Source organism: Tachyglossus aculeatus, chromosome 26 (genome assembly GCF_015852505.1).
Source record: "Tachyglossus aculeatus isolate mTacAcu1 chromosome 26, mTacAcu1.pri, whole genome shotgun sequence".
Taxonomy (NCBI): Eukaryota; Metazoa; Chordata; class Mammalia; order Monotremata; family Tachyglossidae; genus Tachyglossus; species Tachyglossus aculeatus.
The window spans coordinates 2,573,731-2,588,031 of record NC_052091.1 but is presented as its reverse complement, the minus strand read 5'-3'; the positions used below and the strand labels follow the sequence as shown (position 1 = coordinate 2,588,031).

General features: G+C 53.7%; 1 protein-coding gene across 1 annotated transcript in view; it reads right to left on the bottom strand.

Annotated features, from left to right (window-relative positions):
• The window catches only part of HNRNPUL1 (heterogeneous nuclear ribonucleoprotein U like 1), a 38,260-nt gene that overhangs the window by 19,145 nt on the left and 4,814 nt on the right, over nt 1-14,301 (bottom strand). Inside the window, 6 exon segments of the mRNA XM_038767255.1 lie at nt 553-665; nt 5,688-5,787; nt 6,305-6,444; nt 7,075-7,148; nt 8,517-8,676; nt 9,749-9,874. Coding sequence (XP_038623183.1) covers nt 553-665; nt 5,688-5,787; nt 6,305-6,444; nt 7,075-7,148; nt 8,517-8,676; nt 9,749-9,874 — 713 coding nt within the window.

Here is a 14,301-nt window from a genome sequence, read left to right as displayed (position 1 = left end):
CCGCTCTCAGGCCTGCTTCCTTGGCAGTACCCATTACTCCTCCCTCTCTCTCAACCCCTACGATGAGCCCGTCAACCAAATCTTGTCAGTTCCGCCTCCAGAACGCTGCCCGCTCAGCGCCCTCGCCGTGGCCCTGGCTGGCGGTGCCCTCTGCCCCGTGCCCAGGGGGGTGGGTGCGGTTTTTGTGCGAGGAAGCCCAGCCTGCCGGCAGGCCGGATTGAGGGCTGAGGAGGGCCCCGACCCAGGGAGAGGGAGGGGATAAGGAAACTAATCCTCAGGGCTCTGTTGGCCAGGGCTATGAGTCTTAGGGCTCGGAAACCGCCACCGATCTGGGCCGGACTCCTGACACCATGAAGGAACGCCCTGACACCGCTCCCGGGCCAATCCGTCATCCCCATGCCAACTGCCGGCCCGGAGCCCGGCTCCTCCTTTCCAAGGGGGCACACAAAATCACAGCGAGGGAGCCCGGTATTCCTCCCTGGGCTCCGGGCGGTCCCATCCAACGGCCCCGGCCCCTCCGACGGGGAGCCCGGCCAGAGAGCGGGGCCTTACCACGAAGCAGCCGATCACGTCGTTCTCGGCGAACGTCTCGCCGTAGTTTTCGAATCTGCAGTTGGTGGATTTCTTCCCGGTTCCCCCGTAGCCGTAAGAGAAGGCCTCTTCTCCTGGGGACGGACCAAGAGACGCGGTCAGGTTCCAGTGGCCGCGGCGGCCCTCCGGCCGGCTTCAAAGAGCCGGGCGGAAACGGTAACGGTGCCCCTGCCGCGCTCCCGGTTGACCTGTGCAGCAGCGGAGGCTGCTTGGGAATGCCGGTGTGAAGACCAACACGAGGACGCGTAGTCGGGGATTATAAATAATAAATGGGTAATGATTCCCTCTTCTTTTTCTACTCAATCCCTGAGAAGATTGGATTCCCTGACCAGTTCCCTACTCTACTTGCAAAAATACAAATCCCCATAGTCCTACACTTGCCAGAGCATGGGCTTTAGAGTCAGAGGTCAGGAGTTCAAATTCCGGCTCTACCAATTGTCAGCTGTGTGACTTTGGGCAAGTTACTTAACTTCTCTGTGCCTCAGTTACCTCATCTGTAAAATGGGGATTAAGACTGTGAGCCCTTTGTGGGACAACCTGATCACCTTGTAACCTCCCCAGTGCTTAGAACAGTGCTTTGCATATAGTAAGTGCTTTATAAATGCCATCATTATTATTACATACACCCCCACACAAATATATATATATATATATATATATATATATATATATTGTATTATATATATACACGTGTACAATAGAATTAGCAGACGCATTCCCTGCCCTTAACAAGCTTACAGTCTAGAGGACAAGCTAAACACACACGTGCCTATAAATATATATGTATATATATATATATATTTATATATATACCCCCTTTTATATATATACCCTCTTATGTGTACCCCCTTTTAGACTGTGAGCCCACTGTTGGGTAGGGACTGTCTCTATATGTTACCAATTTGTACTTCCCAAGCGCTTAGTACAGTGCTCTGCACATAGTAAGCGCTCAATAAATACGAATGATGATGATGATGATGATAAATGCCCCGCAAACTTATGAATATACCCTTATACCCTGCCATTCTTCCTTAGCTGCAATTTATTTTTCTATCTGCCTTCCCCTCTAAACTGTGGACAGGGACTGTGACTCCCAATTCTGTTATACTGTACTCTCCCAAGCGCATAGCTCAGTGCTCTGCACAGAGTAAGCACTCAAATACCTCTGACCGACTGACGGACAGAACACGGAGAGCCTGTACGTGCCAACTTTTTATTGTGAGCACGGAGGCCGAAACGGGCAGGGATTTGGGGGGGGGCGAGGGGTGAGGGTTTAGGAGGACAGAGCGGGAACAGGTCAGAAAGCCCACTCTAATAGGGTAGACAGGGGCACGTCTACCGACTTTTGTTATTCTGTCCTCTCCCAAGAGCTTAGCACAGTGCTCCGCGCACAGTAAGCGCTCAAATATCATCATCATCGATCGTATTTATTGAGCGCTTACTATGTGCAGAGCACTGTACTAAGCGCTTGGGAAGTACAAATTGGCAACATACAGACAGTCCCTACCCAACAGTGGGCTCACAGTCTAAAAGGGGGAGACAGAGAACAAAACCAAACATACTAACAAAATAAAATAAATAGAATAGATCTGTACAAATAAAATAAATAAATAAATAAATAGAGTCACTGACTGATTGCCTCGTTTGGGGGTCTTTTAAGGTTTAAGGTTTGATTGGGAACTCTCTGATCTGGTCAGAGAGCTGGAAGGAGCGAGGCTGGGAGGTCAGTTCAGAAACCCGTGGGGGCCATCGCCCCCGTCACCCCCCAGGCAGTGGACGCCTCCGGGCAGCCCTGGGTATCAAAGTCCCCCACCCTGGTTGTCTCAAAGGAAAGTGAGGGAACGAGCCTTGTGGAGGGGCTTCCCCGAGGCCGACTTGAAACTCCAACCGATGCGGTTGGCACTGCCGCGCTGGCATCCAGGGCATTTCAGAGAGGCCGGTCCGGAGCCCGGGGAGCCCCAGGAAGCCTCTGACAATGGATCCTGGGAGAGCTCAACGACATCCAGGAGTCCTCACACTCGGGGCCCAGCCGAATCTTTTATTTATTTTTTAATGGTATTAGTAAACGCTACACAATGCACCAAGCGCTGCTCTACCCGCTGGGGTAGACACAACTTCGCCAGGTTGGCCACAGTCCCCATTCGTATTTATTGAGCGCTTACTGTGTGTAGAGCCCTGTACTAAGCGCTTGGGAAGTACAGGTCGGCAACATATAGAGACGGTCCCTACCCAATGGCAGGCTCCCAGTCTAGAAGGGGGAGACGGACAACAAAACAAGTAGACAGGTGTCAAAACCGTCAGAATAAATAGAATCATAGCTATATGCACATCATTAATAAAATACAGCCCCATCCCACATGGGGCTTGTTGTCTTAGTCCTTTAATCCCCATTTTCCAGATGAGGTAGCTGAAGCCCAGAGGAGTGAAGTGACCTGTCCAAGGTCTCACAGCAGACAAGGGGCGGAGCGAGCATTAGAACCCACGTCCTTCCGATTCCCAGGCCCAGGCTGTATCCCCTGGGTGGGGGCCCATGGCAGAAGAGGGAGGGGTGGTGGGGTGAGAGAGGATGGGGAGAGAGAGGCAGAGCACGCCCAAGTCAATCAATCAATCGTATTTATTGAGCGCTTACTGTGTGCGGAGCACTGTACTAAGCGCTTGGGAAGTACAAGTTGGCAACATATAGAGACAGTCCCTACCCAACAGTGGGCTCACAGTTTAAAAGGGGGAGACAGAGAAGAAAACCAAGCACACTAACAAAATAAAATAAGTAGAATAGATAGGTACAAGTAAAATAAATAGAGTAATAAATATGTACAAACATATATACAGGTGCTGTGGGGAAGGGAAGGAGGTAAGATGAGGGGGATGGAGAGGGGGACGAGGGGGAGAGGAAGGAAGGGGCTCAGTCTGGGAAAGCCTCCTGGAGGAGGTGAGCTCTCAGGAGGGCCTTGAAGGGAGGAAGAGAGCTAGCTTGGCGGATGGGGAAGCCTGCAGCTCACTGACCCGCGGTTTCCTCCTCAACGACAACTAAGCCTCGCCGTACCTCCCCTGCTACAACTGGCTTCCCGCTGAATTCCAGTGTGGGGGGCTTGGCGGCAGGGAGCCGTCCAACCACTGTGGCCCTCACCCCCGCCCCCTTCCCGCTGTCCCGGCTCCACCACTTGTCTGCTGTGTGACCTCGGCCAAGTCGCCTCACTTCTCTGGGCCTCAGTTCCCTCACCTGGAAAACGGGGATTGAGGCTGTGGGCCGCACGTGGGGCAGAGACTGTGTCCAACTCGATTTGCTCGTATCCACCCCAGTGCTTAGTACAGCGTTAAGAGCTTGGGGCCCGGGAGGCCAGAGACCAGGGTTCTTGTGGCCTTCGGTGGTCACCTAACTCTTGCTCTGCACACATAGTAAGCGCTCAATAAATACGATTGAATGAATGAATGAATGAATGAACTCTTCTACGATTCAATTTCTTCACTTTTTTTTCTTATGGTATTTAAGGGCTTACTATGTGCCAAGAACTGTAGAGAAGCAGCGTGGCTCCGTGGAAAGGGCACGGGCTCTGGAGTCAGAGGTCATGGGTTCGTATCCCAGCTCCGCCACTTGTCAGCTGTGTGACTCTGGGCAAGTCACTTAACTTCTCTGGGCCTCAGTTCCCTCATCTGTAAAATGGGGGTTAAAACTGCGACCCCCGGTGGGACAACCTCATCACCTTGTAACCTCCCCAGCGCTTAGAACAGTGCTTTGCACATAGTAAGCGCTTAATAAATGCTATCATTAACTGTACTGAGCCCTGGGGTAGAGACAAGGATTGGGCACAGACGCCGTCCCACCTAGGGCTCCCAATCTCAAACCCCGTTTTACGGATGAGGGAACCGAGGCCCCGAGAAGTGAAGTATCTTGCCCACGGTCACACAGCAGGTAAGCGGCGGAGTCGGGATTAGAACCCAGGTCCCTCTGACTCTCAGCCCTCTGCTCCATCCACTAGGCCACGCTTCTCTCACCTGGAGAATGGGGACAAGATATCTCTTCTCCCTCCCTCAAACTGTGGGCACCTGAGGACAGGGACCATATCTGGGCTGATTTCTTGTGCCTAAACCCAGGGCTTAGCACAACACTTGGCACATAGTAAGGGCTTAAGACAGAAAAACAGCATAGTTTAGGAGAAAGAGCACAGACCAGAGAGACTGAGGACCTGGGTTTTAATCCCGGCTCTGCAAGCAGTTGCTTGCTGTGGGACCCTGGGCAAGTCACTTCACTTCTCTGGGGCTCAGTTTCTTCAACGGTAAAATGGGGATTCAATACCTGTTCTCCCTCCTAGTGTGGGCCCCATGTGGGACATCGACTGTGTCCGACCCAATTAACATGTAAGAGAAGCAGCGTGGCTCAGTGGAAAGAGCACGGGCTTGGGAGTCAGAGATCACGGGTTCAAATCCCGGCTCCACCAACTGTCAGCTGTGTGACTTTGGGCAAGTCACTTAACTTGTGCCTCAGTTACCTCATCTGTAAAATGGGATTAAGATTGTGAGTCCCACATGGGAAAACCTGATCACCTTGTATCCTCCCCAGCACTCAGAACAGTGCTTTGCACACAGTAAGCGTTTAACAAATACCAAAATTCTTCTTATTATTATGTACCTACCCCAGAGCTTACAACAGTGTGTGACACACAATAAGCGCTTAACAGATACCTAAAAAATCCTCAAATCGAAACACCCTTATTTCTGGTCTCAAACCCCGGCTCCGCCTGACAGTTTCATTGTGGTGCCCAGCCCCAAGGCAGGGCACTAATCCCTCTTCTCTTCAATCATTTATTGTATTTACTGAGCACTTACTTCATCATCAATCGTATTTATTGAGCGCTTACTGTGTGCAGAGCACTGTACTAAGCGCTTGGGAAGTACAAGTTGGCAACATACAGAGACAGTCCCTACCCAACAGTGGGCTCACAGTCTAAAAGACTGTGTGCAAAATACTGTACTAAGTGTTTGGGAGAGCACAATTTAACAACAAGCACATCCCTGCCCACAACGAGCTTGCATCGGCGAAGCTACCCCCGGCCCCGGCTGCTTCGCTGCTCCGTGCACACGCGTGTGCTCTCTCTTACCCAGCTGTGTGCTGCAGGAGTCCAAGGACCAGCCAATGCGGACCACGTGCGGATCGGGCTCCGAAGCCGGGAGGTGCTTCACGGAGATCTCTTCGTTGATCTGAGGGCGGAAGGCCCGGCCGCACATTCAGGACCGGGGTGAGATGGGTGGAGGACGGACCCCTCCACCCACGGGGATTGGGGCCACCGGCTTTAAGCGTTTTACTGAACGAGCGGAGCTCGGCGGGAGTCCGCCTAAGGCTCACTCAGACAGATGGGAGAGGGGGCAGGGGAAGAGGGCATCTGCCTAAATGGCTGCCCGTCCCCGGGCCGACAGACCGGGCAAGAAGGGCCCCCATTAGACCCTGTTGCCTTTCGTCCTGCTTCTCTTCACCAACTTCCCCAACAACCGTCCGGTCGAGCCTAGCCACGGGTGCATATCGGCAGGGGCAGGGCCTCTAGGCCTCAGCTCATGGCGATCCCAGCTCTCTCGGACTGCCGCTCTCCCTTGCCGTTCCCCTGAGGGAGAACCCTGGGGTGGTGGCCCCCTCCTGCCTCCCCCTGATCCCCAAAGTCCCAGGGGGCAAGCTGTGAGCGACTCAAGGGGGAGGGAACCGATCGCCCCACTCCCCCCTCACCTTCATCTCAAAGCAGACACGGCCCCTCTGGACTCCGTAGCTGGCCCGGGCGCCGGACCACAGGTACGCGAAGCCCTCGATTGTGAGGGGGTATCCGCTACACCGGTCCCGGGACACTTTGAAATGAAGGTCGCAGTTATCTGGAAGGCAAGCACCCGAACTCAGGACGGGTCAGGCCCCCCGCTGCCCCCCGGCTGACCCGAGCCCCCCGCCCAAGCCTCCGGGCCGGTGATCCTGTTGGCCAACCCCCGCCGAACGGTGCCAGTTCTTGGGGGTCACGGGCGGTCGCCAGGGGACCGGCAAGCGAGAGGGAGATAAACTCCACAAAGCAGGTGCAGAGTAGGATTCAGACACCCTCGTGAGCTGGGGAGGAAAAAAACCAAGCCAATCTCCTCCTTTGGCCAAAAGCCATGAGTAATAACAAGAATAATAAGGATAACAATGATAAAAACGGCATTTTTTCAGCGCTTACTTTATGTCAAACGTCGTACTAAGCGCTGGGGCAGATCGAAGATAATCAGAACCAGAACCGGATTCGGAAAGTCCCAGTCGGCAGGACCCAGGCCCGGTCCCGGAAAAAGCTTCCCGGACAGGAGGGCCATGGGCCCACCTGGGTGTGACTCCAATGGGGGGAAAGGAGGGAAGTCGAGCCCCGATCCGGGCGACCCGACTGGGTGTAACGCCCAGAGGTGCTAGATGCCAGGCAGTCGAGGCCGAAGCCACCCGAGGCCAGGGGGTCGCCCCCGCTCCGCGTGGGGTCGGCTACTCACACGTGTCAATGGCCACGAGCGTGTCGTCAAACTCCTCCTCGTCATCCTCGGCGGGGGGCTGAGGTGACCGGCCTCTGTGGCAAACACAGGAGGACCCGTCTGAAGTGCCACTGGCTCGCAGGCTTCAGTCTGCCGCGCCCACGGGCAGCAGCGCGGGGCACTGGGCTCGGGGGCTCCGCCTGCCTGGACCGGGGCTCATCCGCACAGACCCCGAGAGCCCTGGGCCCGCCAGGGAATTAAGGATGGCCCTGCCCGGGGCGGGAACAGCTCCGGGAAGTTTCCCCACCCAATTCGGACCGGGAAAGTGAAACATAAAAAAATCCCTCTGCTCGAGGCGGACACCGCTTCCCTCCAAACTCTGTGGCCGGGGAGCTGCGATTCGGCTGACTGCCCCCCGGGGCAGGGGGAGAGATGGTGGGGACACCGGCCTCACCAAGGCACCTCCTAGTGGGAGGGCAACTGACACCCCCCGCCACACTGCCTTTCTAAATAAAATCCCAGACCGAACCCCCAGCAGAAACCACCTCGTGAGTGGGCAAAAACTCCTGGCTATTGGCTTCAAAGCTCTCCATCACCTTGTCCCCTCTCACCTCACCTCCCTTCTCTCCTTCTACAACCCAGCCCGCACGCTCCGCTCCTCCGGTGCCTCTAACCTCCTCACTGGGCCTCTTTCTCTCCTGTCCCGCCGTCGACCCTTGGCCCACGCCCTCCCTCCTCACATCCGCCAAACCACCACACTTCCCCACCTCAAAGCCCTACTGAAGGCTCCCCTCCTCCAAGAGCCCTTCCCAGACTAAGCCCCCTTTTTCCTCGGCTCCCCAACCCCCCTACGTCGCCCTGACTCGCTCCCTTTCCTTTATCCGGCCCCTCTCCACACAAGACTTGTGTATATACGTATGTATTACAATTCTATTTATTGATATCGATACCTGTTTACTTGTTTTGATATCTGTCTCCCCCCTTCTAGACTGTAGGCACGATGGGGGCAGAGATCGTCTCCATTACTGAATTGTACTTTCCAAGCGCTTAGAACAGTGCTCGGCACACAGTAGTTGCTCAATAAATACGACTAAATGAACGACTGAATGGGGAGGGGAGGTTCAAAGGGGGTGACTCCAGGCCTCCAACAAACACCTCTGAACCCAAGGCCCCAACGTCCTACCCCGCAACATCACCAGAGCGGCGAACCCCTGACCGAAGGGGACCCCGATCGGATCCTCTCTCAGGATAAATTAGACGCCCCCCGGGCCTGGAGGGCCGGTGCCCAAGCCCGGCCGCCCCACGCCACGGGCAGTGGGGCCCAGAACCACCGCGGCTGAGGCACCTGGGTCTTGCCCGCGGTCCGGGCCGAGGCGGCGTTCGCTCAAGGAGCTCCCCAGAAAAGGGGAGTCGAGTCAAGCGCCCCGAAGCCCCCGTGCCGCCGGTCTCGGCGGGACCCCCACCTCTTGTCCTCCCGGTGTTCATAGTAACCCCGACCGCGGCAGTCTTCAAAAGGTCTCTTGCGACTCTGGAATGGCTGTCGGTCCTGCCTGGGCTGAGACGGATCCAGTGGGGCCAGGCCAGCGGGGCATTCCTCTTGCTTTACTTCAGCATTGACCTCCACTATTGGGGACAAGCAGGGATGTTAGGAGCAGAAGGACAAGGCTCTTTGGCCCAGAGAAGCAGTGTGGCCTAACGGCTAGAGCCCAGGCCCGGGAGTCGGAAGAACCTGGCTTCTAATCCCACTCGTCTGCTGTGTGACCTTGGGCAAGTCACTTCTCTGGCCTCAGTTCCCTCATTTATAAAAAGGGGATTAAGACCGTGAGCCCCCCGTGGGACAGGGACCGTGTCCAACCTGCTTTACTTCTATCCACTCCAGCGCTTCATACGGTGCCTGGCAAAAAGGTAAGCGCTTAACACATCCCTCGGCGGTGAGAAGCAGCGTGGCTCAGTGGAAAGAGCCCGGGCTTTGGAGTCAGAGGTCATGGGTTCGAATCCCGACTCCGCCACGTGTCTGCTGTGTGACCTTGGGCAAGTCACTTAACTTCTCTGAGCCTCAGTTACCTCATCTGTAAAATGGGGATTAAGACTGTGACCCCCACATGGGACAACCTGATCACTCTGTATCCCCCCCAGCGCTTACAACAGTGCTTTGCACATAGTAAGCGCTTAACAAATGCCAACATTATTATTATTATTATTATCCCTACGGTTACAATTATTAACCTGCCTACCTAATCTCGCCACCCTTCACCCAGCAGGTGGGAAATCTACCCATGGCCCGTCCCTGAGGAACGGCCACCGCCAGGCCATTTGCCAAATTAAGTCCCGCCGACCGGGCCGAGGTGCACCCTCACCACCGGACTTTTCCTTCCCCGGCAATGACCGGAAACAGAGCACCTGCCCGCCACCCCCGGCCCAACAGCCGGCCAAGTCCACATTCATCTGAGACCCAGTGGGCTTTTGGGGAGGCCGGCAGCCGCGAGGCCGACGTCAGAGGTCGGGGATGTCGGCCCTGAGGACGGCAGCTTGGGGAGGCACTAGCCCGGGGGCCTGCGGGATGGCAGTCCCAGGCCCCAGGCGTCCTCAGTTCCTCCTCTTCTCCGGGCCCAATCTGATCACTGGTTGCCACACCAACCACTCGGGGTGAACGAGGGCGATCGTTTCGCCCCGTGCGGGAGCAATCACTTCTCACCTGGAGGTACCATAGCAGGCCGCACCGCCTCCTCTTCCGGCCTTCTCTCCCGCCCGGCTTCGTTCTCCTGCTTAATATCTCCAGCCTCATACAGCCGATTCTGTTCGGGGAGGTGGTCCGCGTCATCTGAAAGTCCGAAACCAATCCGTTCAGTCTGCGGGCCGAAATCTCACGGGCAGAGGATGTGCCGGCCAACTCTGTTATACTGGACTTTCCCAAGTGCTCAGCGTAGTGCTCTGCACGCAGAGAGCGCTCAACGAAGAGGATTGATTGGTTGATTAAGACATCTTGGCCCAAGTGAAAGCCCGTCTGCCCTTCCCAGTAGATGCTTCCTTTTGGACCAACGCAAGATGATGGTGACATCATCTGCACATAGTAAGCGCTCAATAAATACGATTGATGATGATGATGATCTGGCTTGGCAGGCCATGCACCTGCTTTCTTTACAGGCCACCTATCATTATTACTACTACTACTACTACTACTACTACTACTAATAATAATGGGTTTGTTAAGCGCTTACTATGTGCGAAGCACTGTTCTAAGCGCTGGGGGGGGCGGTAAACAAGGTGATCAGGTTGTCTCACGTGGGGCTGACAGTCTTAATCCCCATTTTCCAGATAGGGTAACTGAGGCACAGAGAAGTTCATTCACTCAATAGTATTTACTGAGCACTTACTGTGCGCAGAGCACTGTACTAAGCACTTAGCACTGTAGTAAGCGCTATGCACTGTACTAAGAAGAGAAGTTAAGTGACTTGCCCAAGATGACAAGTGGCGGAGCCGGGATTAGAACCCATGACGACTGAATCCCAAGCCTGGGCTCTTTCCACTGAGCCACGCTGCTTCTCTATTGCTGTAACACCTATTGGTGTTACTGGCTGACAGCCTTGGCAGAAAATCTGACCTCAGGCCTTATGTATGAGCCACACAGCTTACAGCCACCCCAACCCCCCATAACTTGTCCATCCTGGGTGGACAGCCCCAGGGCACACTAAAGATACTGCAAACACAATTCTCTCAACCAAAGCTCCTCCCTCTGCCCCCGCCTCCCCAAGTTTTCATCTACAAAGCATCCCAGGGGCGGAGTGGGAACAACCAGACTCGCTTGATCAATGAAAAATGGGAGAAAAAGGAGAGAAAGGTGCACGGAAGGTGGGGAGGGGAAGAGGTGGTAAATATTGAGACTTGGCCACTTTCTCCACCAACGGGTTCTGAATTTTTTGGCCTTCGAGTAGAGATTTTACCCTGGGGAAGTAGCATGGCCTAGTGGAAACAGCGGGGGGTCCGAGTGTCAGGGGACCTGGGTTCTAATCCCAGCTCTGCCGCTTGTCTGTTGTGTGACCTTGGGCAAGTCACTTCTCTGGGCCCCGGTTCCCTCATCTGCAGAATGGGGATTCAATCAGTTGTATTTATTGAGCACTTACTGTGTGCAGAGCACTGTAATAGGCGCTTGGGGGAGTACAAAATGACAGAGTTGGAAGACATGTCCCCTGACTGTTCTCCCACCTGCTGAGACTATGAACTCCACATGGGACATGATTATCTTGTATCTACCCCAACGTTTAGTATAATGTTTAGCACATAATAAGCCTTAACAAATACCACAGTTATTATCATTACTACCCCAACCTAGGAGAAGCAATCAATCGAGCGATACATACACATTCCAAAGAGCCCAACAAAACTTGTAACCAAAGGCTAACTTGGGGGAAACAAACAAAAAGGCACTTCTTCTTGGCAAGGAGAGCGGAGACGAGGACCACCCAGTCAAACTTCATTTCGGGGGGAACAAGATGACCTCCCGCCGACCCCCTACTACCCCGCCGGGGGGGTCAACCTTCGACTCAACTGCCAAAGAAGCCGCACAGGATGGCGGGGACCGGAGAGGGGAATGGGTGGGGGGGAGAAATGCCACGAGACTGGAAGACTGTTGTGGGCGGGGAACGTGGCTACCGATTCTGTTAGATTGTACTCTCCCAGGCTTTTAGTACAGTGTTCTGTGCAGATTAAGCGCTCAATAAATACCATCGGCCTTCCTTAACTCAGCCCTCATTTCCTCTTGTCCCGCTCCCTTCGGCATCACCCTTGGGATTTCTTCATCCCTCCCTCAGCCCCACAGCACTTAGATACATAGCCATAATTTTTAAGTTTATATTAACGTCCCTTCACTAGATGATAAGCTTATTCTAGGCAAGGATCATATCCATCAACTGCTATATTGCATTCTCCCAAGTGCTTAGCACAGTGTTCTGCACACAATAAGTGCTCCATCAGTGGTAATTTATTGGGACCTTACTAAGTGCAGAGCACTGTACTAAGAGTGTGGGCCAGTACAACAGAAATAGCAGACAGGATCCCTGCCCACAACGAGCTTAATAGATACAACTGATTAGCAGACCAATTAGAGAAGCAGTGTAGCCTAGTGGAAAGAGAACAGGCTTGGGAGTCAGAGGGTGTGGTGGGTTTTAATCCTGGCTCTGCCACATGTCTACTGTGTGACTTCGGGAAAGTCACTTCACTGTTCTGTGCCTCAGTTCCCTCATCTGTAAAACCGGGATTAAGAGTGTGAGCCCCATGTGGGACGGGGACTGGGTCCAATCTGATTAGCGTGTATTAACAGTGCTTGGCACATGGTAAGGGCTTAACAAGTACCATTGAGACCCAGAGAAATGCTGCACGCGGTAAGGGCTCAATCAGTGGTATTTATTGAGGGCTATGTGCAGGAGCGCTACGCACTGCAGCTTCTCCTTCACGTGTACTATGTACTAAACACTTAGACCAGTACAAGAGAAGAAGCTGTCACATTCCTTGCTCGTAACGAGCTTGATAAATACGACTGATTAGCAGATGCAGAGAAAGGCAGTCCTGCCAGGGGAACCGGGGATGACAACGCGGGACGGGGTGTGTGTGTTTGTGTGTAGTGTGTGTATGTAGTATGCGGGGGGAGAGGGAGGGAGGGAGAATCACGTGGTCCGGGGTGGGTCTGTTTACCAGGCTGGGCAAGGCAAGGGGGCCACATGGGAAGATGGGGAAGGGAAGCCAAGGGGGACCCTCTCTTTCATTCATTCATTCAATCGTATTTATTGAGCGCTTACTGTGTGCAGAGCACTGTACTAAGCGCTGGGGAAGTCCAAGTTGGCAACATATAGAGACGGTCCCTACCCAGTGGGCTCACAGTCTAGAACTCTCTCCAACAGTGGTACTTATTGAGCGCTTCCAGTTGCACCGGGCACTGTATTAAGCGCTTGGGAGAGTCCCACCTATCACTACATATATACATATAATAATAATAACAATGGCATTTATTAAACACTTACTACGTGCAAAGCACTGTTCTAAGCACTGGGGAGGTTACAAGGTGATCAGGTTGTCCCACGGGGGGCTCACAGTCTTCATCCCCATTTTACAGATGAGGGAACTGAGCCACGCTGCTTCTCATCTATGTATACAAACACGCCTCACTACAGAGAAGCAGCGCGGCTTGGTGACAAGGGCACGGGCTTGGGAATCGGAGGTCTTGGCTTCAAGCCCCGGCTCCGCCGCTTATCACCTGGGTGACTTTGGGCAAGTCAGTTGACTTCTCTGGGCCTCAGTCCCCTCATTTGTAAAATGGGGATAATAATAATAATAATGATGGCGTTTCTTAAACACTATGCACAAAGCACTGTTCTAGCGCTGGGGAGGTTACAAGGTGATCAGGTTCTAGACAGTCCCCTAGACTGTGAGCCTACTGCTGGGTAGGGACCGTCTCTATATGTTGCCAACTTGCACTCCCCAAGCGCTTAGTACAGTTCTCTGCACACAGTAAGCGCTCAATAAATACGATTGAATGAATGAATCAGGTTGTCCCACGGGGAGCTTACAGTCTGAATCCCCATTTTACAGATGAGGTACTTCCCAAGCGCTCAGTACAGTGCTCTGCACACAGTAAGCACTCAATAAATACGATTGAATGAATGAATCAGGTTGTCTCACGGGGGGCTCACAGTCTGAATCCCCATTTTACAGATGAGGTACTTCCCAATAATAATAATGGCATTTGTTAAGCGCTTATTATGTGCAAAGCACTGTTCTAAGCGCTGGGAGGGGATACAAGGTGATGAGGTTGTCCCATGTCGGGCTCACAGTCGTAATCCCCATTTTACAGATGACATAACTGAGGCTCAGAGAAGTTACGCGACTTGCCCAAGGTCACACAGCAGACATGTGGCAGACCCGGGATTCGAACCCATGACCTCTGACTCCAAAGCCCGGGCTCTTTCCCCCGAGCCACACTGCTTCCCCTGCGCTTAGTACAGTGCTCTGCACACAGTAAGTGCTCAATAAATACGACTGAATGAATGAATGAAGTGGCTCACCCAAAATCATACAGCTGACAATTGGCGGGGCCGGGTTTTGAACCCATGACCTCTGGCTCCAAAGTCCGGGTTCTTTCCACTGAGCCACACTGTTGAAGCCTGGGAGCCCCAGGTGGGACAAGCCGATTGCCCGGCGCTCAGAACAACTGCCAACTTGTAATCAATCAATTATTCAATCGTATTTATTGAGCGC